The 19,527-nt window shown below is 36.7% G+C and overlaps 1 protein-coding gene and 1 non-coding gene across 2 annotated transcripts; both read left to right on the plus strand.

The window, feature by feature from the left end:
- The first annotated feature begins 314 nt into the window (after positions 1–314).
- LOC120070586 (methionine adenosyltransferase 2 subunit beta) lies at positions 315–5,978 on the plus strand. Its single transcript, XM_039022391.1, has 6 exons — positions 315–666; positions 838–997; positions 2,639–2,826; positions 3,176–3,299; positions 3,626–3,756; positions 5,617–5,978. The coding sequence occupies exons 1-6, from the start codon at positions 445–447 to the stop codon at positions 5,746–5,748; spliced, it is 957 nt and encodes a 318-aa protein (XP_038878319.1). The 5' UTR covers positions 315–444; the 3' UTR covers positions 5,749–5,978.
- On the plus strand, positions 1,676–1,819 carry LOC120072403. The gene has a single exon (XR_005480463.1). It is a non-coding gene; the product is annotated as a small nucleolar RNA snoR2/U65 (small nucleolar RNA).
- Positions 5,979–19,527: the final 13,549 nt, after the last annotated feature.

Raw genomic sequence — 19,527 nt, forward strand, 5'->3', positions numbered from 1 at the left:
TAAATTATTTTAATCAATTTTCATCTCCAATATATACATATTCACCTCAACCGTCATGGATTGGCCTAAGGATAAATAAGAAAACATCCCTTTGATAAAGGACTAAGAGGTCATTGGTTCAATCCATGTGCCACCTACATAGAATTTAATATTTGTATATCCAAAATATATATACACACACATTCACCTCACTAACAATCATCTTTTAAATTTTTCTTAAAGACGTTTTCAAATCTGATTTATTAATTCATACAGTTTTATAAAATATTTGCAATATCCATCCATGACTTATCATGAACTGTTCTGTAAATATCCATAGCACAAGCTTGAGAATCCTACATATTTGTCCACTCACATTAATCAACTCGAATTGAACTATTTTCACTTCCGAAGAACGAAGAAGCCATATCCCCCATTTTTGGCAAAAAAAAAAAAAAAAAAAAAATGAGCAAGAACAAGGTTCTGGTAGTGGGCGGCACAGGTTACTTAGGTCAGCATCTTCTATCAGGATTTTTCGAGAGTGATGGAGTTCCATATGATATCGCGTTCACTTATCACTCATTTGCGCCTGGAGATTTGTTACGAGCTCTTCCTCATTTTCTTGCATTTCAAGTTGATTTAAAATCTGGTCAAGGATTCGATACCATTGCGGAGAAATTTGGCCAGGTTTTGCCTCTGCCTTTCGCTGATTGATATCGTAGTTTAGTTTGTTTTTTATAACTATAATGCTCAGAGATTTTATTGTGTGTTAAGATGGAGCGTCGTTCTTGACGTTGATGTAGAATCGTTGATTCTTGTGGCTTGAACATAGTGCTGAAATATGATTTCAATTACCAGCCCGATATTGTTGTTAATTGTGCTGCTGTCTCTGTCCCTCGTGCCTGCGAAACAGACCCTGTTTCTGCACTGTCTATCAATGTGCCTACCGCCCTTGGAAATTGGCTGCTTAGTTTTGAAGGGAGGAATACCCTTCTCATTCATCTATCAACTGATCAAGGTAACTTTTGGTTTCTTTGTTATTGATAATTTTTCTTTAAAAGGTGTGTCTATTTACTATTCAATGTCTAATAGGCTTCTGCGCTTAACGCCTACCCCATAGATCTCTCAACCGGTCTTAAATCAACTCGCTTTATTGTTTTTAAATAATACAGTTATTGTTCCGTAAATTCTAATTTTAATTAGATTCAAAATTGTGAACTTGGAACCGATTAATTTTTTTAAGTACATAGACAATCTTGAAAGTACGTATTATAAAAATTTTAAATGTTTTCTTTTCATAACAAGCATGTGATGCATATTAACAACAAAAGAAGAGCCGCCTACGGGAAGAGGAACCCCTAAAAAAGCTAAAGAAAAGTTTTCCAACTGTTTTGAATCATGGACAAACTATTATTACAAAACACTTTCTTTTTTCTGATACACCATCAACAGGCAAGTAGCTGTGCATTACTACAAGAGGAGGGGGGGAGGGACAAAAAACCTTACTGATTCTTAAGTTCTTTGATATCTTTCCAACCAAAGACACTCCGAAGCAGCACCCTAGCAGCCATGGTCCACAACGTCTTTCTCCCGTTCTTTAGCTTCCAACGAGTTAGATATAATCTAAAACTTAGAGACTAAACTCATAATTAAACATTTTGTTGATGTAAAATTTTAATATGTTTAGGACTAAATAGATATAATGTACACATCATCGATAGCTCAAGGGCGGTGACTGACGATGCTATGATTAAACAAGTGTTTTTACGTCTTGATAGGAATCTCTTCATTTTTTTTTTCTCCCAATAGATTTACAGAGCTGTTATGTGTGATTACATTTTTCCCCTCTTTTCAAAAAAAAAAAAAAAAAAAAAAAAAAAAAATATGAAGAAGAAGAAGAGAAAAAAAGAAAAAAAGATATAATGTACAAGTGTAAAGGCGAAACTTGTCCTTCGACTTTTTAGTTTTGTCTTTTCATTCTCAAGAATTATAATCTCGATTCAGTTGTTTAGGCGGCTTAATCTGAAGATTGTGGTATTTTGAGTATAAAACTAAAAAGGCTTACTTATTCTTAAATTCTTTGATATCTTTCCAACCAAAGACTCCAAAGCAGTGCCCTAGTAGCCATGGTCCACAACATCTTTCTCCTGTTCTTTAGCTTCCTACAAGTTAGATATAATCTAAAACTTAGAGACCAAACTTATAATTAAACATTTTGTTAATGTAACATTTAATATGTTTAGGACTAAATAGATATAATGTACACGTTGTTGATAGCTCAAGGGCGGTGAGCAATGCTATGATTGAACCAAAAACAAGTTTTTCATATCTTGATAGGAATATATATATATATATATATATATTAAAAAGAGAGATATTGTGTACAAGTGTAAAGACCAAACTTGTCGTTCGATTTTTTAGTTTTGTCTTTTCATTCTCAAGAATTATAATTTCAATTCAGTTGTTTAGGTGGCTTAATCCGAAGATTTTGGTATTTTGAGTATAAGTAACCTGAGAATCATCCTTTACTGTATGCTTGTTGAGTTAAATTTGCATTATATATAAGATCTTGGCTTTGTCTGTTTGAGGGGACATCTTTTTCATTCTTCATGTTAGTTATAAATCAACTGGGTAGTGCATGACGTTATTTTCCCACCAGTTTATGAAGGCGTGACATCATTCTATAAGGAAGAAGATGAAACCATTCCTGTGAATGTTTACGGGAAGTCAAAGCTAGCAGCTGAACAGTATGTTTCTGAGAAATTTTCTAACTTTGCAATCTTGAGATCTAGTATCATTTTCGGTCCTCAGACCATCTCACCTGTTCCTAAATCTCTTCCAGTTCAGGTAAATGGTTATGCGTGTTGTATCGGATTTCTGAAATTTCCTTATACATTAATGTGTTTATAGACATTTTGAATTGTAAAGACGAGTATATGCAAGTGTGCAATTAAATCTGGCCATTTTAAAGATGCCTAGTGTAAGGGAATTGTGTCATCGTCATTTTTGAATAAACATTATGATGCACACAAGTGAATAACTTAATGACACCTAGTGTGGAAGGGAATTGTGTGATCACATTTAACTTATCTAACCAACCAACTTAATTGATCATTTGTTTGAAAGTACAATGATATTGTGATAGCCTTCTCGACTAATTTGTACATAGCAATTCATTTGTATACATTTGATACAGTGGATTGATGCTACCTTGTCTAAAGGAAGTGAAGTTGAATTCTTTCATGATGAGTTTCGATGTCCTGTGTATGTCAAGGATGTCGTGAATGTCATCATAACGTTGATTAAGACATGGATATCAGGTACGGATTTCGTAGAGTTGTGATAAGTAGTGGTGCTCCCCAGGCCCCTTTCGGTTAAATCCTTTCATGCTGAATAACTTATTGTAAAACAAAAGATGGTACATACAATGTATATCACCATTTTGTCACTTTCCTATGAAGTGATGAGAGGAACCTTCTCTTTTGAAATTTTTATTTTGTTCATTCTGTTGGAAAATGCTGCATTGCATAATTGATAGTTGTTCAATCGTCTTTTTCCTCAGTTGGGGTATGTTAGTATTTACTTTTCCTTTATTATATCGAGTTAGTTTCTTATTTGTTTGGGATTATGAATGACTGAATTCCAGAGGGCAAGCAAATGCAATTGCTGTTAAATGTTGGTGGACCAAATCGTGTATCACGTGTTGAAATGGCTGAGACTGTCGCAGAAATTAGAGGGCACAAGAAATCATTGATCAAAAGAGTGTCTGCATCATCAGTACGTTCGCCTCTTAATCTTCCATATGTCTTACAAATAGTCATTCGAAGCAATATTTCATTCATCATAGAGCAAATCATTCAGTATCAGTAAATGATGGTTGAATCCTCTCATTCATTTTCACCTCTTTAGAAATATTTCAAAAACTTAAAAACATTCGAACATCCTAAATCCTCAAGCATTTTCCTTGGACAGGGTGTCAACTAATCTATCATACAACTCCTGATATGTCAAATAACAGGCTTTCTTTCATGTTGAATTCTAGAGGAGAACTTGAATTCTTAAGGAAACTGACAAGTTCTCCTCTAGTGTATTCGGTGACATCGTTCAAAAGAACTTGGACTCTCAATGGGTGCTTATGGTAAAGGCTCGAAGATGTTTGGAGATACCTTCTCCAAGCTCATGAGTTCAAACTCTTAGGGGATGTTTGACTCACCAACATGAGTTGAGTTGAATTGGTATAAGATACCAACTCATTGTTTGGCCCACCAACTTTAAATGTTGGTGGAGTTGAGTTGGTATATTTTACCAACTTACCCCCAACTCTCCGTTTTTCCAATATTTTCAATGGCTCCATCCATCGGCTATTGTCACACTCCGTGAACTAATTCCATGCTTCGACAACCACCTCCGATGAAACTCCGACGACCAACTCTGGGCCCCGACGACCACCTCCGATGATTGTTCTGGCGACGAAATTTGGGCTCCAACAACCACCTCTAATGACAGCTCTGGCGACCAACCCCGGGCTCCGACAACCTTCGTGCGACCAACTCTGATGACAGAAAAAAACCATAAAGTGAAAAATTTGAAATAGAGATTTGTCTTTGATGATCCTTCAAATTTAGAGAATTGAAAGTGAAATTGTCGAAGAAATGTGGTGAGATTTCATTGGCAGTTAACATGATGTGGGAGATTTAATTAAAAAAAAATCATGACATAGTAAAATTAGAGATCAACAAGAAGAAATAGAAAAAGATGATAATGAAATTCATAGAGAAAAATTAGTTGAAATCAAAAGTTTTGATTTCCCTTTGGTTTCTCATTTTATTTAACCATATTTCTACAAGAAATGTAATGGATTAATTGTAAAAAGAAAGAAAGAAAGAAAGAAAGAAAGAAAGAAAGAAAGAAAGAAAGAAAAGTTTTAAAAATTAAAAGAAAAAAATTACAATCCACATTTTATTCAAACAAAGATAAGTAGAATTCTTGAATAAAAAAGTTTCAAAACAAAAATAGTAATTATAAAAGCATATTATTTAAAGTTCAAAAAACTACATCAAACAGCCTCTTAGGCTTAACTTAAAATTTTGGTTGTATCTCGAAGCTGATCACAGGGTGGCATACCTCCCGAGGAATAGAGACCAGGAGCACAATATATACATATTTCTTTTTCTTCTCTTGCTTCTTTTTCTGCTGTTGCTGAATCCCCGAATACATGGAAAATGAGGGAGGGAGTAGGGAATTTTTTTCTCGTGTCACTGCCCGCCTTGCCCCGACTTTTGTATATATATATATATTAATATTGTAGACTTTGTTAAGATAATTATGGAGGTTTTAATTATTTAAGTTTAAGACTTTTACTTTAATTTCTTTGATGTAATATTTAAGATAAGATATTCTAATTGTTGAATTTTAATTTATAAAATTTATGAGAATTTATCATTTTAATTATATATTTTTAAATTGAATGTGTATGATTGTTTTTATTATCAAAATTGTACTTGAATACTCTGTTTGTTTGATATTGTACTGCCCTTTTAGTAGGCTAAATAGATTGCAGATATCTTGGTAGCTTTTCTCCCATAAGATTCTTTTATTATATCCACTTTTGATTTCAGTTTCACTTGAATGTTTCAGATCGATCGAGGTGTAAAATCTCCTGCCGACATTTCAATGAACATTAGTAAACTGGTCCAGATACTTGCCATTTCTCCTGTTTCATTCACCGACGGTGTCAGATTGACACTTGCAACCGAGACGACGGAGTGATTTGCATTGGACATTGTAATGATATGCAATACACCTGGTGCGGCTTTGGTTTTGAAGGCTCAACGACACAAATTTGGTTATTAAAGTCTGTAAATTTCTCCAGCAAATTAATTTCCTTTTCTTGGTTTTTACATAAAGGCTTGCATCTTTTTTCGTTTTTCAATCATCAAGATTCTAAGAAAATTCGGTTTTCAATCAAGATTCTAAGAAAATTCGGTTGACTACTATCATCTTGCATCCTTTTGTTTGATAATTACTTAGGCTTGGTTTTTAAAAATTATGCTAATTTTCTTTCCATTTCTTACCATGATTTGCATATTTTATTTAAACTTTTAGTCAAATTTAAAAAATAAAAACAATTTTTTTTTTGTTTTTATATTTATTTATTTTAGTTTTCAAAAAATGGTTTGATTTTTTAAACCATTGGTAAAGTAGATAACAAAATAAGAAATTTGAAGGTAGAAGTAACATCTATTGACTTAATTTAGGTCTAAGCATTGTTTTTGAAAATTAAGCTTCATTTGTTATCTATTCTCCACCAATAGTTTAAAAAACTGACCAAAATTTGAAAACTAAAATTTTCAAAAACTTGATATTTATTTTTGAAGTTTAGCTAAGAATTCAACTTTTGTACTTAGAAGATGTAAATTATTGTAAGAAATGGAGAGAAAATAGACCTAATTTTTTAAAAAAAAAACAATAAAAAATAAAATGGTTACTAAACAAGACCTTAAATTTTTATTTTTGATTTTTGAAAATTGAGCTTATATATACTTCTTTTATCTATTAATTTTTTTTGTTTTGTTACATACTTTTATCAATATTTTCAATCCAAGTCAAATTTTGAAAATTAAAAACAAAAAAATAGTTTTTAAAGTTTGGCTAAGGAATTTAAGGGTTTGTTTGGTAGAGAATTTGAAGATAAAAGGGTTTGTTTGATAGAGAATTTGAAAATAAATGTTTGACAACAGATTCAGAATTGAATTATAATTTAAACAATTATTTAATATATGTTTAATACATATATTTATAAATCATAAAACTAGGTGTTGTGTCTACCAATATTTAGTTGATGAAATTAAGGTGGTTCGTTAATTAGAATATGAATGCTCCACAAATAATTTTGACAATCATAGAAACAACAAATAAACTACCAACAGTGTCAACCCAGTTTGGTGATATACCACCTATGATTGGGGGTAGTGTTCTCGGGAAAGAAAAATTCAATAAGATGAAAAGTCAAGTGTTTATAACGTTGTACTTATTTGTAAAATCATGAAATTATAGTAACACATGTAGAGTCTAAGTTATGTTCATCACTTAGGCTTTCTTAGATGTGAGACTCCTTCCAGTAGAATCCAAGCACCTCCTGAGTCTGTGAATATTAGTGATGAGTCACTTAGGCTCCCTTTAAGTGTGAGGCATCTTCTCATCAATACTTTATCTTTCCAATATCAAATGAAGATCGCTTCACTTGATAAAACTTAGGCATCTTCTAAGTTTGAGAACTCTCTCTGTTGATGATGCCTTAGGATCCACCTAAGTATGAGAGCTCCTTCTCAATCAACAATGCATTAGGATTCCCCTAGAATGAGAACTCCTTCTCAACCAACGAAACCTTAGGCTCCTTTTAGGCCAATAACTTTCTCAAGATTACTTCAAATATCTCAAGAACAAAGATACAACATGCCCCAAATTGGAATTTCCTATAGCGAAAGCAATTGGATGCATCGATCTCTAAATTTCGTTTTACATAACATATACAGAGTAATTCAAAGTGACGAAAACTAAAAGATAAACATAATTAATTCTAAGCATGCTTGTACTGTGATGAAAATAGAGAAGAGGGAAGGGATATCACATACCCTTGAAGAATATCGTCTTCTCGCTTCCTCTCCCAAGCGCGAACACGAATTGCTTCTCTCGATCTTCCGAATTTGACACCGCGAATGCACAACAATAAGGAAGAGGATATCACCACGAGATCTTCCTCGTTATTCTCAAGGGGAGAATCACAATGAAGTTTCGTGGGCTCGCTTGGAATAATTTTGGTGAAAGAAGATCTTTGTTTTGAGAGAGGAAGAAAACAAATTGAGAGGAATGAAGAAGATGATCATCCTCTCTCTCCTGTTCTTCACGTAATTGAATGAGAGAATAAGGGAAACCACTTCCCCTTATTTTTAACCAAATTTTTTTTGAAAATTCAAAATTTGAAAATATATATTAACCATTTNAATAAAAAAGTGTCTGTTTTAAGTTCCATGCATGCACGTATTTAGTAACAGCCTAACTTGAGTCCTAGGAGGTCAGATCATTACATATAACATATAACATATAGGTTATATTATCATATATAATATAACCTATAGTTTCTCAAATAACCTATGGTATTAATATGAATTATATTCATAATTCATATGAATAATATTCGAATCACATTCAAATAATTATTTCTCTCATAAAACTATATAATTTTAATATGAATCACATTTACATTCATTTTAATATATAGTTTCTATATGAATTATATTTATATAAATAATATTTGAATCATATTCAAATATTTATTTCTCATATAAAACTATATATAATGCATCAACATACATTATTTAATTGTATCTTATAAAATTAATTCTCTTTAGTTAATTTGAACAATTCAAATTGAACCAAAATTAATTTGATTCTCATTAATTCTTATTGAGCTAACAAAGGGACCTTATGGACCTATGGATTGAAGCTCAATTGGTACTTGATTAATTAATTAAACTCTTTAATTAAATTAACCAACCTTCATTAACTTTCGGTCACCCCATTAAAGACCGATAGCTGCATTGTTCACACTATAGATATATTTCTATATCCAATGGATATAACTAATCAACAGTGCATTGACCCTTCACAAATTGCTCTTAAGTATAGTTGGGCCAAATTACAGTTTTACCCTAGTAGTTATATCTAACTCCTCAAATACCACTGATCCCTCTAATGAACAGTTAGTCATAGTCCAACTATAATTGAACCCCTCTCAAGCCAAGAGAGGGTGTGACACTTCATTTTCCAAGACCCGGTATCAGCCCTAAAGGGAGCAATTGATCTACTTACCCTAATAATGGGGAAATAATGAATTCCTTTTTGTGTAGCCGTGTTTCCAGCTCCTCAATAAGATGAATCCCCAAAATGGTAGGCTTATTGAGTTGACGAATCCGACCACTCTCACCCATACCAATCAAAGGACCGCCCTCGTAGGCAGGAGTTCATAACTTACTCAAGATTCTGGTTAAGTCACCTATGGTCATTCTGGTGAAATGGAAGTCTCTTCAAATAACGGTGTTATAAAGAGAGACTATAGATTTTGTGGTCCGGTCTTATACAAAATATTTGTATAGGATACCTCCGCTCACATATCTCCACATAAATGATCAGGATCAGATCATTTGTAGTACTTTACAACAATCGTAACAACTACAAAGTGAGTCATATTAGTAGTGTTACTAGGATAAGGCATCCAACCTTATTCATATACTACGGACCATTTATATTATCATTTAAACATGATCCATCTCTATCTCCACATACATGTTTAAGTCACATAAGATAATCTTGGATCTTTGTATAATGGATTATTGCATCAACCATTAATTCAAATAATATATAACTATGAGACTTTAGGGCATACATTCCAACAAAAAAATTACATTCGAACTTCTTGTCTCACAACGAACATAATAATAGAGAGCTCTGGTGAAAATTGTGGTTCTTGAATCTCAAAATACAAGTGACAACCCTAGCAAGCGGATAAACTTGTTCTTAAATAAACATAGCAGAAGAAGGAAAATATTCCAATAAATCCAATAAACTGTTATTGAATATGTAAAATTGCACTAAATCTAATAAACTAAGATCCCATGGTTATTACATGAGTACTTGGACTTTATGTGGAGATATAAGAGTGGATTAAGTTCAAGTAGATAGCCAAAATGGTCTATAAGTATACAAATAAGGCTGTGTACCTTATTTTGGAAACACTATTGGATGCAACCTTCTTTGTACTTTGTACAAACAATGTGATTCTGAATCGTTCACGTGGAGACATGTGAGTGGAGGCGTCCTATGCAAAAAGTTTTATATAAGACTGGACCAAGAAATAAGTCACTCTTACTTTAAAATATTGTTTACTATTTAAGACTGACTATTTGAAAGCGATGACCTAGGTAACTTGACCTTAATCCTAAGCTAACTATGAACTTCTGTTTATTCGGGATTATCTTTAGATTTTCATGGGTGAGGGTTGACCCTACGGCGCCGGCTCAATAAGCCTCCCATTTTAGAGTTAAGACTGGGTAGATAGCTGGGGACATAGGGTGCAAGATGGAATTCACTCCTACACGTTTCTAGGGATAGTAGAGAGGTTGTTCTCTTAAGTACGGGTCTTGAACAAGGGGCCCCACCCTCTCATTGGCCCGAGAGGAACTCATCTTGGTGATTGGATCACAAATCAATGTTGGGAATGACCCAAACTCACAGTTCGTAAAATGTTATTAACATATTTTATTTATCAATAAAAATATTGTTGAGTTTTTTATTCAATAAATTACTATTGATATTGCATCCTTCTATGAAAATCCAATAAACGAATCCATGGCTATAACATGACTACTTTAACTTTATGTGGTGACATAAAAATGGATCAAGTTTTAGTATGTAGTCAAAATGGTCTATAAGTATACGAATGAGATTGGGTACTGATAATGGGCAGAAATGTACGTTATTATAGTGCTAAGTTATTAAACAATGAAAATTTGCATTGATAAAATATGTTAGATTGTGTCCAAAAAGCATTAAGTTCATAACATTGCAGTCACATGCGTTCATCGCATAGAAACAGTTAATTTTTGTACTTTTATGCAGAATATGCGTTGACGCAAGGCGAAAAGCGCGATCACAAGAAATCACGGTCGAGCGCAGCATTATTGTAAGGCTTTGCAGTGATTTGTGCTCGCAAACATCTGCTCAAGAAGGATTGCTGCATAGAGTCGGCGCAACTTGGTGGGCGCATCTGGGTGAAAAGCATAATTAATCACGATGGGACAGAAAACTGATGATGGTCGAATCCGAATTAAGTTGACAAGCCGCTAACGATAACAAGTACACTCAGCTTTTCGTTGACAAATATTCGGCGCATCAGTCAGATAATTAAAACCATCCCATCTGTGCAATCATAAGAGAGAAGCCGCATTTCACCCCGAAACTCTTAAATACCGATGACATCCTTCAGAAAAGGGGTTTAGCAAGTTCGGATACTTAGATAATTTTCTCTATAGTTAGAATAGCCTTGTTCTTAGATTTTCTTTTGTTTTAAGACAGAAGCGAGAGAAGCGAGATTGTGCCGATAGATCGTTCCAGTGAACTTGGGAAAGTGCCGGAAGCTTCAAGATTAGAGAGAGGGCCAGCTCCTGCAGAAGCAGGAATATCTTTTGAACAGAATAAAGTTGACAGTGTAAAGGACTTGGGAAGAAAGGGATTGCTACCAGGCTCTCTATCCTTAACTTCCATTGTCATTTTGTACTCAAACTTATTTATAGAAATGGAATTTCTCAAACTTATTTATAGAAATGGAATTTACTTCTCTATATTTGTTCACTCTCTGCTTATTACGCATGAGTAGCTAAATCTGTTGAATGGGTTGAGAAACATTTAGCCAGCATAACTGGGGATCTTCATTCTATGCGATTATCTTGTATTATATATGCTTCATTCATCCATTAGAGATACTCGGGAAGGTAGTCTAAGGACAGGATCTAGGCTTGGAAAAGTCAGGTTAGAATCTAGGCTCGGGAGAGTCAGATTAGAATGCATAATCAAGAGATAGGAGCTTAGGAATAAGTACTGTTTGCTATTAATGCATCACATGCATCCTAGATATAGGATATGATTGTGTGCATCTTGCATAATCGTATAAGAAAAGAGTAAAGACTTAGAAATAACCTCTATGAACATTGTTGCATTCAACACATGCGTCCTAGACTTAGGAGCACTGCATTTACATTGGAAAATGAATTGTTGTTGCATGAGTGTAGCATGATCGCATAGTCTGATACATTCCCAGGAAACATTAGCTAAAGACCTTCTCAACCCGTTCCTCCGCATACTCAGTGTATCTACCGCATAATCGAACTTTTCTCTACTCCGCTGCATTTATTTATTTTATTACTGTAAACAACAACTCAAACAACTATGGATTTATTTGGTTACCGCAAAGTCTTCTGAAAAATTACCACCGCATATTGTTTTCCCAAGTCCCTGAGTTTGACCCTGGACTTACCAGGAAACTCAGTGGGGTTTATACTTGGATTCCACTGAGAAAACTTTTTGCTCAACGCAATTCCATCACCGCATTTCATTCCAAATTTTCATCACATAAAATAACGCATCAAGTTTTTGGCGCCATTGTCGGGAACTTCGGCAAATCAGTGTTCTAACAGTAATTTTTCTGATTTCTTTGCAGCTCTCAATCTCTGGCAAATTATGACCCGGAGATTGAGAGGATGTTCAGACGGGGACTAAGAAACAGCTGCCAAGCACAACAACCAGATAAAGACGATATGGCGAAGTAGCCTGGAAACGGAGCACCAAATGAAAACAACGTCATGGCGAATCCAATCCTCCTAGAAAACGATCGTAATAGGCCCATTAGGGACTATGCATCGCAAAACCTCTATGATTTCCTTCCAGGAATCATGAGGCCTACCCTTGATAGAAGCCGATTCGAAATGAAATTGTTGATGCTGCAGATGATCCAGACTACGGGACAATTGGGAGGATGGTGTGGCGAGGATCCGCATGGCCACCTTCGTAGCTTTATAGAAATCTGCAACACTTTTGTGTTCTCGAACATCTCTGTCGAAGAAATTCGACAACTCTGTTTCCATTTTCTCTGTGTGATCAGGCAAGAAAATGGACGTATTCTCTCGAGCCAGGAGAGATCACTTCATGGGAACAGGTCGTAGAGAAGTTTATGAAGAATTATTTCCCACCTACTGAGAATGCTAGACGAAGGAAACGAATAACCAATTTTGAACAAGACATGGACGAATCGCTCAGTGATGCCTGGGCGAGGTTTAAGATGCTGGTTAGGGACTGTCCACACAACGGATTGTCAGACTGCCTGCAAATGGAAATCTTTTATCATAGTTTAAATATCGCTTCGCAGACCGCAGCCAATGCGGTAGCCGCTGGTGGTTTGCTTGACAAAACGTATGACGAGGCTAAGAATATCTTGGATCGCATCTCTAAAATCACGAGGATTGGAGAGAGAGTGATTAGAGACTGAGAATAAAGGATAACGACGCAAACAATGGTGCTATCGCTTCATTACGGAGTCAGATGACCGCAATGATGAACCTAATTCAAGGAATTGCGATCAACAGCCCAACACCGCAAAATGGGCAAGTAAATGCAATTAATCAAAATGTCGCAAGGTGTGGGACTTGCGGTGATGGACACATAATGGAAGAATGCCCACAGAACCCACAATCTATTTATTTTATGAAAAATAATCCATTCTCTAACACCTACAACCCCAGGTGGAGAAACCACCCCAACTTTACAAGGAAGAATTAGCAGCAAAATTTCCAATCTGTGGCGCAGAAGGAAGGGCCACCTGGATTCTTCCTGCGAAATAACGATCAGACGAGCAGTCAAGCCAGTTGCTCGCAACCACCACAATCTTCCTCCATAGAAAGCTTGTTGAAGCAGTATATCGAGAAAAATGAAACTGTGCTTCAAAGCCAGGCGACGTCCATCCGCAATCTAGAATTACAGATAGGCCAGATTACGAGCGAGCTAAAGAATGGACCGCAAGGGCCCCTGTCGAGTTCAACAGAACTCCCACGCAACCCGGGGGATCAGGTAAAGAGCAATGTCAAGTCATGACATTGCGGAGTAGAAAAACTGTGGAGGGAGAGAGGAAAGAGCTAACCAGACGACTCCTATTGCGCTGGAACCTGAGATTGCAGTGACTCAAGAAGAAGAAGGAGAAAAAGAAGTGATAGAACCAGAAGTTTCATCCACCTCAAAGTCGATAGAAAAGGGGACCGTGAGAGTGCAGTTGCCACCTTTCCCGCAGAGACTCAGAAAGAAAAAGAATGATGAGGTATAATACCAACGCTTTATGACTATGTTAAAACAATTGCATATTAATATTCCGTTCAGTGAAGCAATTGAGGAGATGCCTGCTTATGCGAAGTTTCTGAAGGACATGGTAACCAAGAAAAGAGGCACTGGTAAGTTTGCCACAATGGCTTTAACGCAGAGCTCAAAATCAATAATCCCACCAAAGATGAGCGATCCTAGGAGCTTTACTATACCTTGCTCCATTGGATGACTGTACATCGGGCAAGCACTGTGTGACCTTGGAGCCAGCATCAACTTGATGCCTCTGTCAATCTTTAAGCAGCTGAATATGGGGCAACTTACGCCCACGACGTTGACTCTCTAACTCACAGATAGATCTCTGGTGCATTCAGAGGGGAAGGTGAAGGACGTGCTGGTTACCATCGACAAATTTATATTACCAGCCGACTTTATCATCTTAGATTACGAAGCCGACAAAGATGTGCCCATCATCTTGGAGCGACCATTTTTATCAACGGGTCGTGCTTAGATTGATGTGCACAAAGGAGAGATCACCTTGAGCGTGAATGGACATAAGCTCAAGTTCAACATCATCTGTGCCATGAGATTTTATGGCGACGAAGACCTTAATGAATCTGATGATAACCAAAGTTTGAATGAAGAAGAGAAGCCTGACAATAAGGATGAAGATGAGGATGCAAGCACATCCATTGTGACATGTAATGTTGTCATAGAAAAAACAAACAAGGAAGAAGAGATGATCGCAACCTAAGAAGAAGAGCCAACAGAAAATGGAGAAAGAAAAACAACGCAACCGTCCTTGAAAGAACCACCAATAATATAGTTGAAGATCTTGCCGAATCACCTAAAGTATGCATTTTTGGGGTAGAATGAAAAGCTACCAGTCATTATTTCCTCTGAGCTTAATGAAGACCAGGAGAGTGTGTTGCTGAGCATTCTAAGAAAGTATGTGCGAGCAATTGGCTAGACACTCGCGGACATTCGAGGAATTAGCCCCGCATACTGTATACACTGAATTCATCTCAAAGAAAAGCATAAGGGATCAATCTAAGATCAGCGCAGACTCAACCCTGCGATGAAATAGGTCGTTAAAAAGGAGATCATTAAGTGGTTAGATGCGGGCATTATTTATCCGATAACAGACAGCAAATGGGTCATCCCCGTGCAGTGCGTGCCAAAAAAAGGTGGCATGACGGTAGTATCCAACGAAAATAATGAGCTGATACCGCAAAGAATCGTCACCAGGTGGCGTATTTACATGGACTACCGCAAGCTGAATGTGGCAACGAAGAAAGATCATTTCCCTTTACCGTTCATTGACCAAATGCTAGATCGTCTAGCCGGAAATGAATTTTAGTGCTTTCTGGATGGGTATGTCAGCTATAATCCGATTATGATTGATCCCGAAGATCAGGAAAAAATCACATTCACCTGCCCATATGGGACTTTTGCTTTTCGCCGTATGCCGTTCGACCTCTGCAATGCGCCGAGCACGTTCCAAAGGTGCATGATGGCCATCTTTTTCAGAATATCTTGAGGATTCTATTGAAATATTCATGGACAACTTCTCTGTCTATGAGCACACATACGAAGTCCGTCTTGCCAACCTGGAGAATATTTTGAAAAGATGCAAGGAGACAAATCTCGTGCTCAACTGGGAAAAATGTCATTTTATGGTGAAGGAGGACATTGTGCTGGGGCACAAGGTATCTCGAGATGGGTTGGAGGTGGATAAAGCAAAAATAGAAGCAATTGAAAAACTCCCATCCCTAACAAGTGTAAAGGCTGTAAGGAGTTTCTTGGGGCATGCCGAATTCTACATACGTTTTGTCAAGGATTTCTAAAAAATAGCACGATCACTGAGTGTGTTGTTGGAAGCTGATAAGAAATTCGACTTTGATGATAATTACCGCAACACATTCATGATTCTAAAAAACGCATTGACGACTACACCCGTTTTGATCGCGCTAGATTGGACACTTCCCTTTGAAATAATGTGCGATGCAAACAGGTATGCGATGGGAGCAGTACTAGCACAGAAGAGAAAAACAATATTGCATCCCATCGCATATTCCAGTAAGACTTTAAACCCTGTTCAGACTAATTACACCACCACAGAAAAAGAGCTGCTTGTGGTAATATTTGCATTAGAAAAGTTCAGATCATATCTGCTGGGAACAAAAGTACTCATCCATACTAACCACTCGGTGATAAAATATCTAATGACAAAGAATGACGCAAAGCCGAGGCTGATTAGATGGGTTCTCCTCCTTCAAGAATTCGATATGGAAATAATTGACCGCAAGGGAACGAAAAACCAAGTTGCGGATCATTTATCCAGATTGGAAAATCTGGAGGTTGACCGCAAGGAGTCAGAGGTGAGCGTAGTGTTTCCGGATGACCAGCTGGTTCAGATTGAAGAAGTGCCATGGTATGCTGATATAGTCAACTATCTGGTTTGCGAGCAATTTCCTGAAGAGTATACCTACCACCAACAAAAGAAGCTCAAACATGAATGCAAATATTATTATTGGAATGAGCTGAATCTGTATAAGAGGGGGTCAGACCAGGTTATGCGACTATGTGTACCAGAGGCTGCTCATCAACGTATATTATCGCAATGTCATGATTCACCATATGGTGGACACTTTGGAGGCAGCGCACCGTAGCAAAAGTCTTACAAAGTGGGTTCTATTGGCCGATATTATTATCCAAGTGGGTAGAAGCAATAGCATGCACCGCAAGTGATGTGGAAGTAGTCTCCAAATTCTTAAAGAAAAATATTTTCACACGTTTTGGCACTCCACGTGCCATAATAAGTGACGAAGGCTCCCACTTTGTCAATTACTCTGTCAAAAATCTGCTGCTGAAATATAATATCCTCTACAAAGTGGCCACCGCATGCCATCCATAGATGAATGGTTAGGCTGAAGTGTCCAATCGAGAAATTAAGTTGATATTGGAGAAAGTGGTAAAACCTTCGTGAAAAGATTGGGCAACAAAGTTGGACGATGCGTTGTGGGCATATTGAACTGCATATAAAACACTAATAAGCATGCCTCCATAGGTGTTGGTATTTGGTAAAGCATTTCATTTGCCATTGGAGCTGGAATATAAAGCGCTGTGGGCGGTGAAGAAGCTTAACTTTGATTTAAAAGCAGCAGAGGAAGCAAGAAAGCTACAACTAGTCGAGCTTGATGAGTGGAGAACGCAAGCTTATGAAAATGCCAAAATATACAAAGAACGAGCAAAACGGTGGCATGACAGTAGGCTATGCGATAAAAATCTCCATGTTGGACAAAAGGTTTTACTTTTCAATTCACGGCTCCGGCTCTTTCCTGGCAAGTTAAAGTCGCACTGGTCCGGACCCTTTATCATTAAAGAAATATTCCAACATGGTGCGGTTGAGCTGATTACGGAGGACGGGACCCGTACATTTAAGGTTAATGGGCAACGAGTCAAGGTATACTGCGGAGGTGATTTTTAGTGAGAAAAGACCTCTGTAGACTTGAGAAACTCGGAATAGAGGAAAATGGAGTGGCCCCTACGCTGGCATGCAACATCATCTGGGGCACAAGTCTTCTGAAGTATCCTTTTTATGATTCATGAACTCTCATTTCTATGACGCTTCAATTATCATTTATCTATTTGCATTTTACTTGTTCTTTACAAAAAAAAAAAAAAAAAGAAGGCAAGAAAAATTTTGTTAACTTTTTTTATCATTTGACCCTCTCGATGTTTCTTTGCAAATGATCAAGGTACACGATTGCAGAGGCACTACATGAAGATGCAAGTTCACTCTATCACCGCAATTCAAAGGATGAAGATCGCCACAAAGTAGGATGCATCAACAAACAATGCAGGCATTACGATGCAAATTTGGGGGTTGTATTCTTCATTGACTTTATTCCAAATTTTGCATTATCGCATCGCATTTTAATTTTGAAAAGTTTTATCACCGCATCCTCTTTGATTACCACAATCATTTAACATGGATAAACTTAGTAAATCACCGCATGCTTTCTCTTTGCCAATTATGATTACAATGATGAAACACATGCTTCTATTTTTTCCATATATACTAGAGTCAACTTAATCTTAGAAAAGTCACCTCATGAAATATTTCTAGAAGTTAGAGGTTTGTTAGCTTTCTTTCAAACTCTCTTTAGGCACTGATTTTCCTAAGAAAATCGCATGAATTCTTTCAATCTTTTGGCAATGAGAACATTGCCGCATTTTAAATTTGGGGGTGAGGTATTTATTTTTCGACATTGCTATTTTTAGCTTTATGAAAAAAAATTGAGAATAACAACTCCACTGTCAACGCAATGGGGAAACCCATGTTGATAAGAGTTAAGTTGTGAAGGGCACTTACCCATAGTTGGATGTCCGCATGACACTTGTGGGGGCAAACCAAAACGAAAGTAGGTCGCCAGGATCAACGGATAAATAAATGACCGCAACTCCGTTGCCAAGTAGGTATGAGTTTAGTCTGAGGAAGAGCGCCTTGCTCGTAGTTGGATGTTCGCATGACACACGTGGGGGCAAGCCAAAACGAAGGCGAGGAACTTGGATCAGCGCAAGATCAGAAAAAAAATATAACAATGTCAAAAATATGCAAGGATAAAAAATCATTTAACACCCCAGTGAAAAAGTTTTTTTGAAATAAATCATGCGATGTTCTAGAATCTAGTAAAGTTCTTTTGGAGGTTAAAGTTGCAGTCCCTAGGTCTTAGAAATATTTTAAGAATATACTTGAATAAGAATTAAGGAAATTTTGGTGTATAGGATTTGAATGAAGTATCCTTGAGAAATCTATGAAAAGAGATTTGCGGTCGGCTTTCTAAAGGAAATCTTTAGCTTATGCTTGAGGACAAGCATTGTTTAAATTTGGGAGTGTGATAACGGGCAGAAATGCACGTTATTACATTACTAAGTTATTAAACAATGAAGATTTGTGTTGATAAAATATGTTAGATTGTGTCCAAAAAGCATTAAGTTCATAACATTGCGGTCGCATGCGTTCATCGCATAGAAACAGTTAATTTTATTATTTTTATGTAGAATATGCGTTGTCGCAAGGCGAAAAGCGTGATCAGAAGAAATCAATGGTCGAGCGTAGCATTACCGTAAGGCTTTGCGGTGATTTGTGCTCGCAAACATTTGCTCAAGAAGGATTGTCGCATAGAGCCGGTGCAACTTAGTGGGCGCATCTGGGTGAAAAGTATAATTAATCACGATGGGCTAGAAAGCTGATGACGATCGAATCGAAATTAAGTTGACAAGCCGCTAACGATAAAAAATACACTCAGCTTTTCGGTGACAAATATTTGGCGCATCAGTCAGAGAATTAAAGCCATCCCATCTGTGCAATCATAAGCGAGAAGCTGCCTTTCACCCTGAAGCTTTATAAATACCAAAGGCATCCTTCAGAAAAGAGGTTCAGCAAGTTCGGATACTTAGATAATTTTCTCCATAGTTAGAATAGCCTTGTTCTTAGATTTTCTTTTGTTTTAAGGCGGAAGCGAGAGAAGCGAGATTGTGCTGATAGATCAGAGAGAGGGCCAGCTCCTGCGGAAGCAGGAATATCTTTTGAACAGAATAGAGGTGACAGTGGAAAGGCCT

Source organism: Benincasa hispida, chromosome 2 (assembly GCF_009727055.1).
Source record: "Benincasa hispida cultivar B227 chromosome 2, ASM972705v1, whole genome shotgun sequence".
In the NCBI taxonomy this organism is placed as follows: Eukaryota; Viridiplantae; Streptophyta; class Magnoliopsida; order Cucurbitales; family Cucurbitaceae; genus Benincasa; species Benincasa hispida.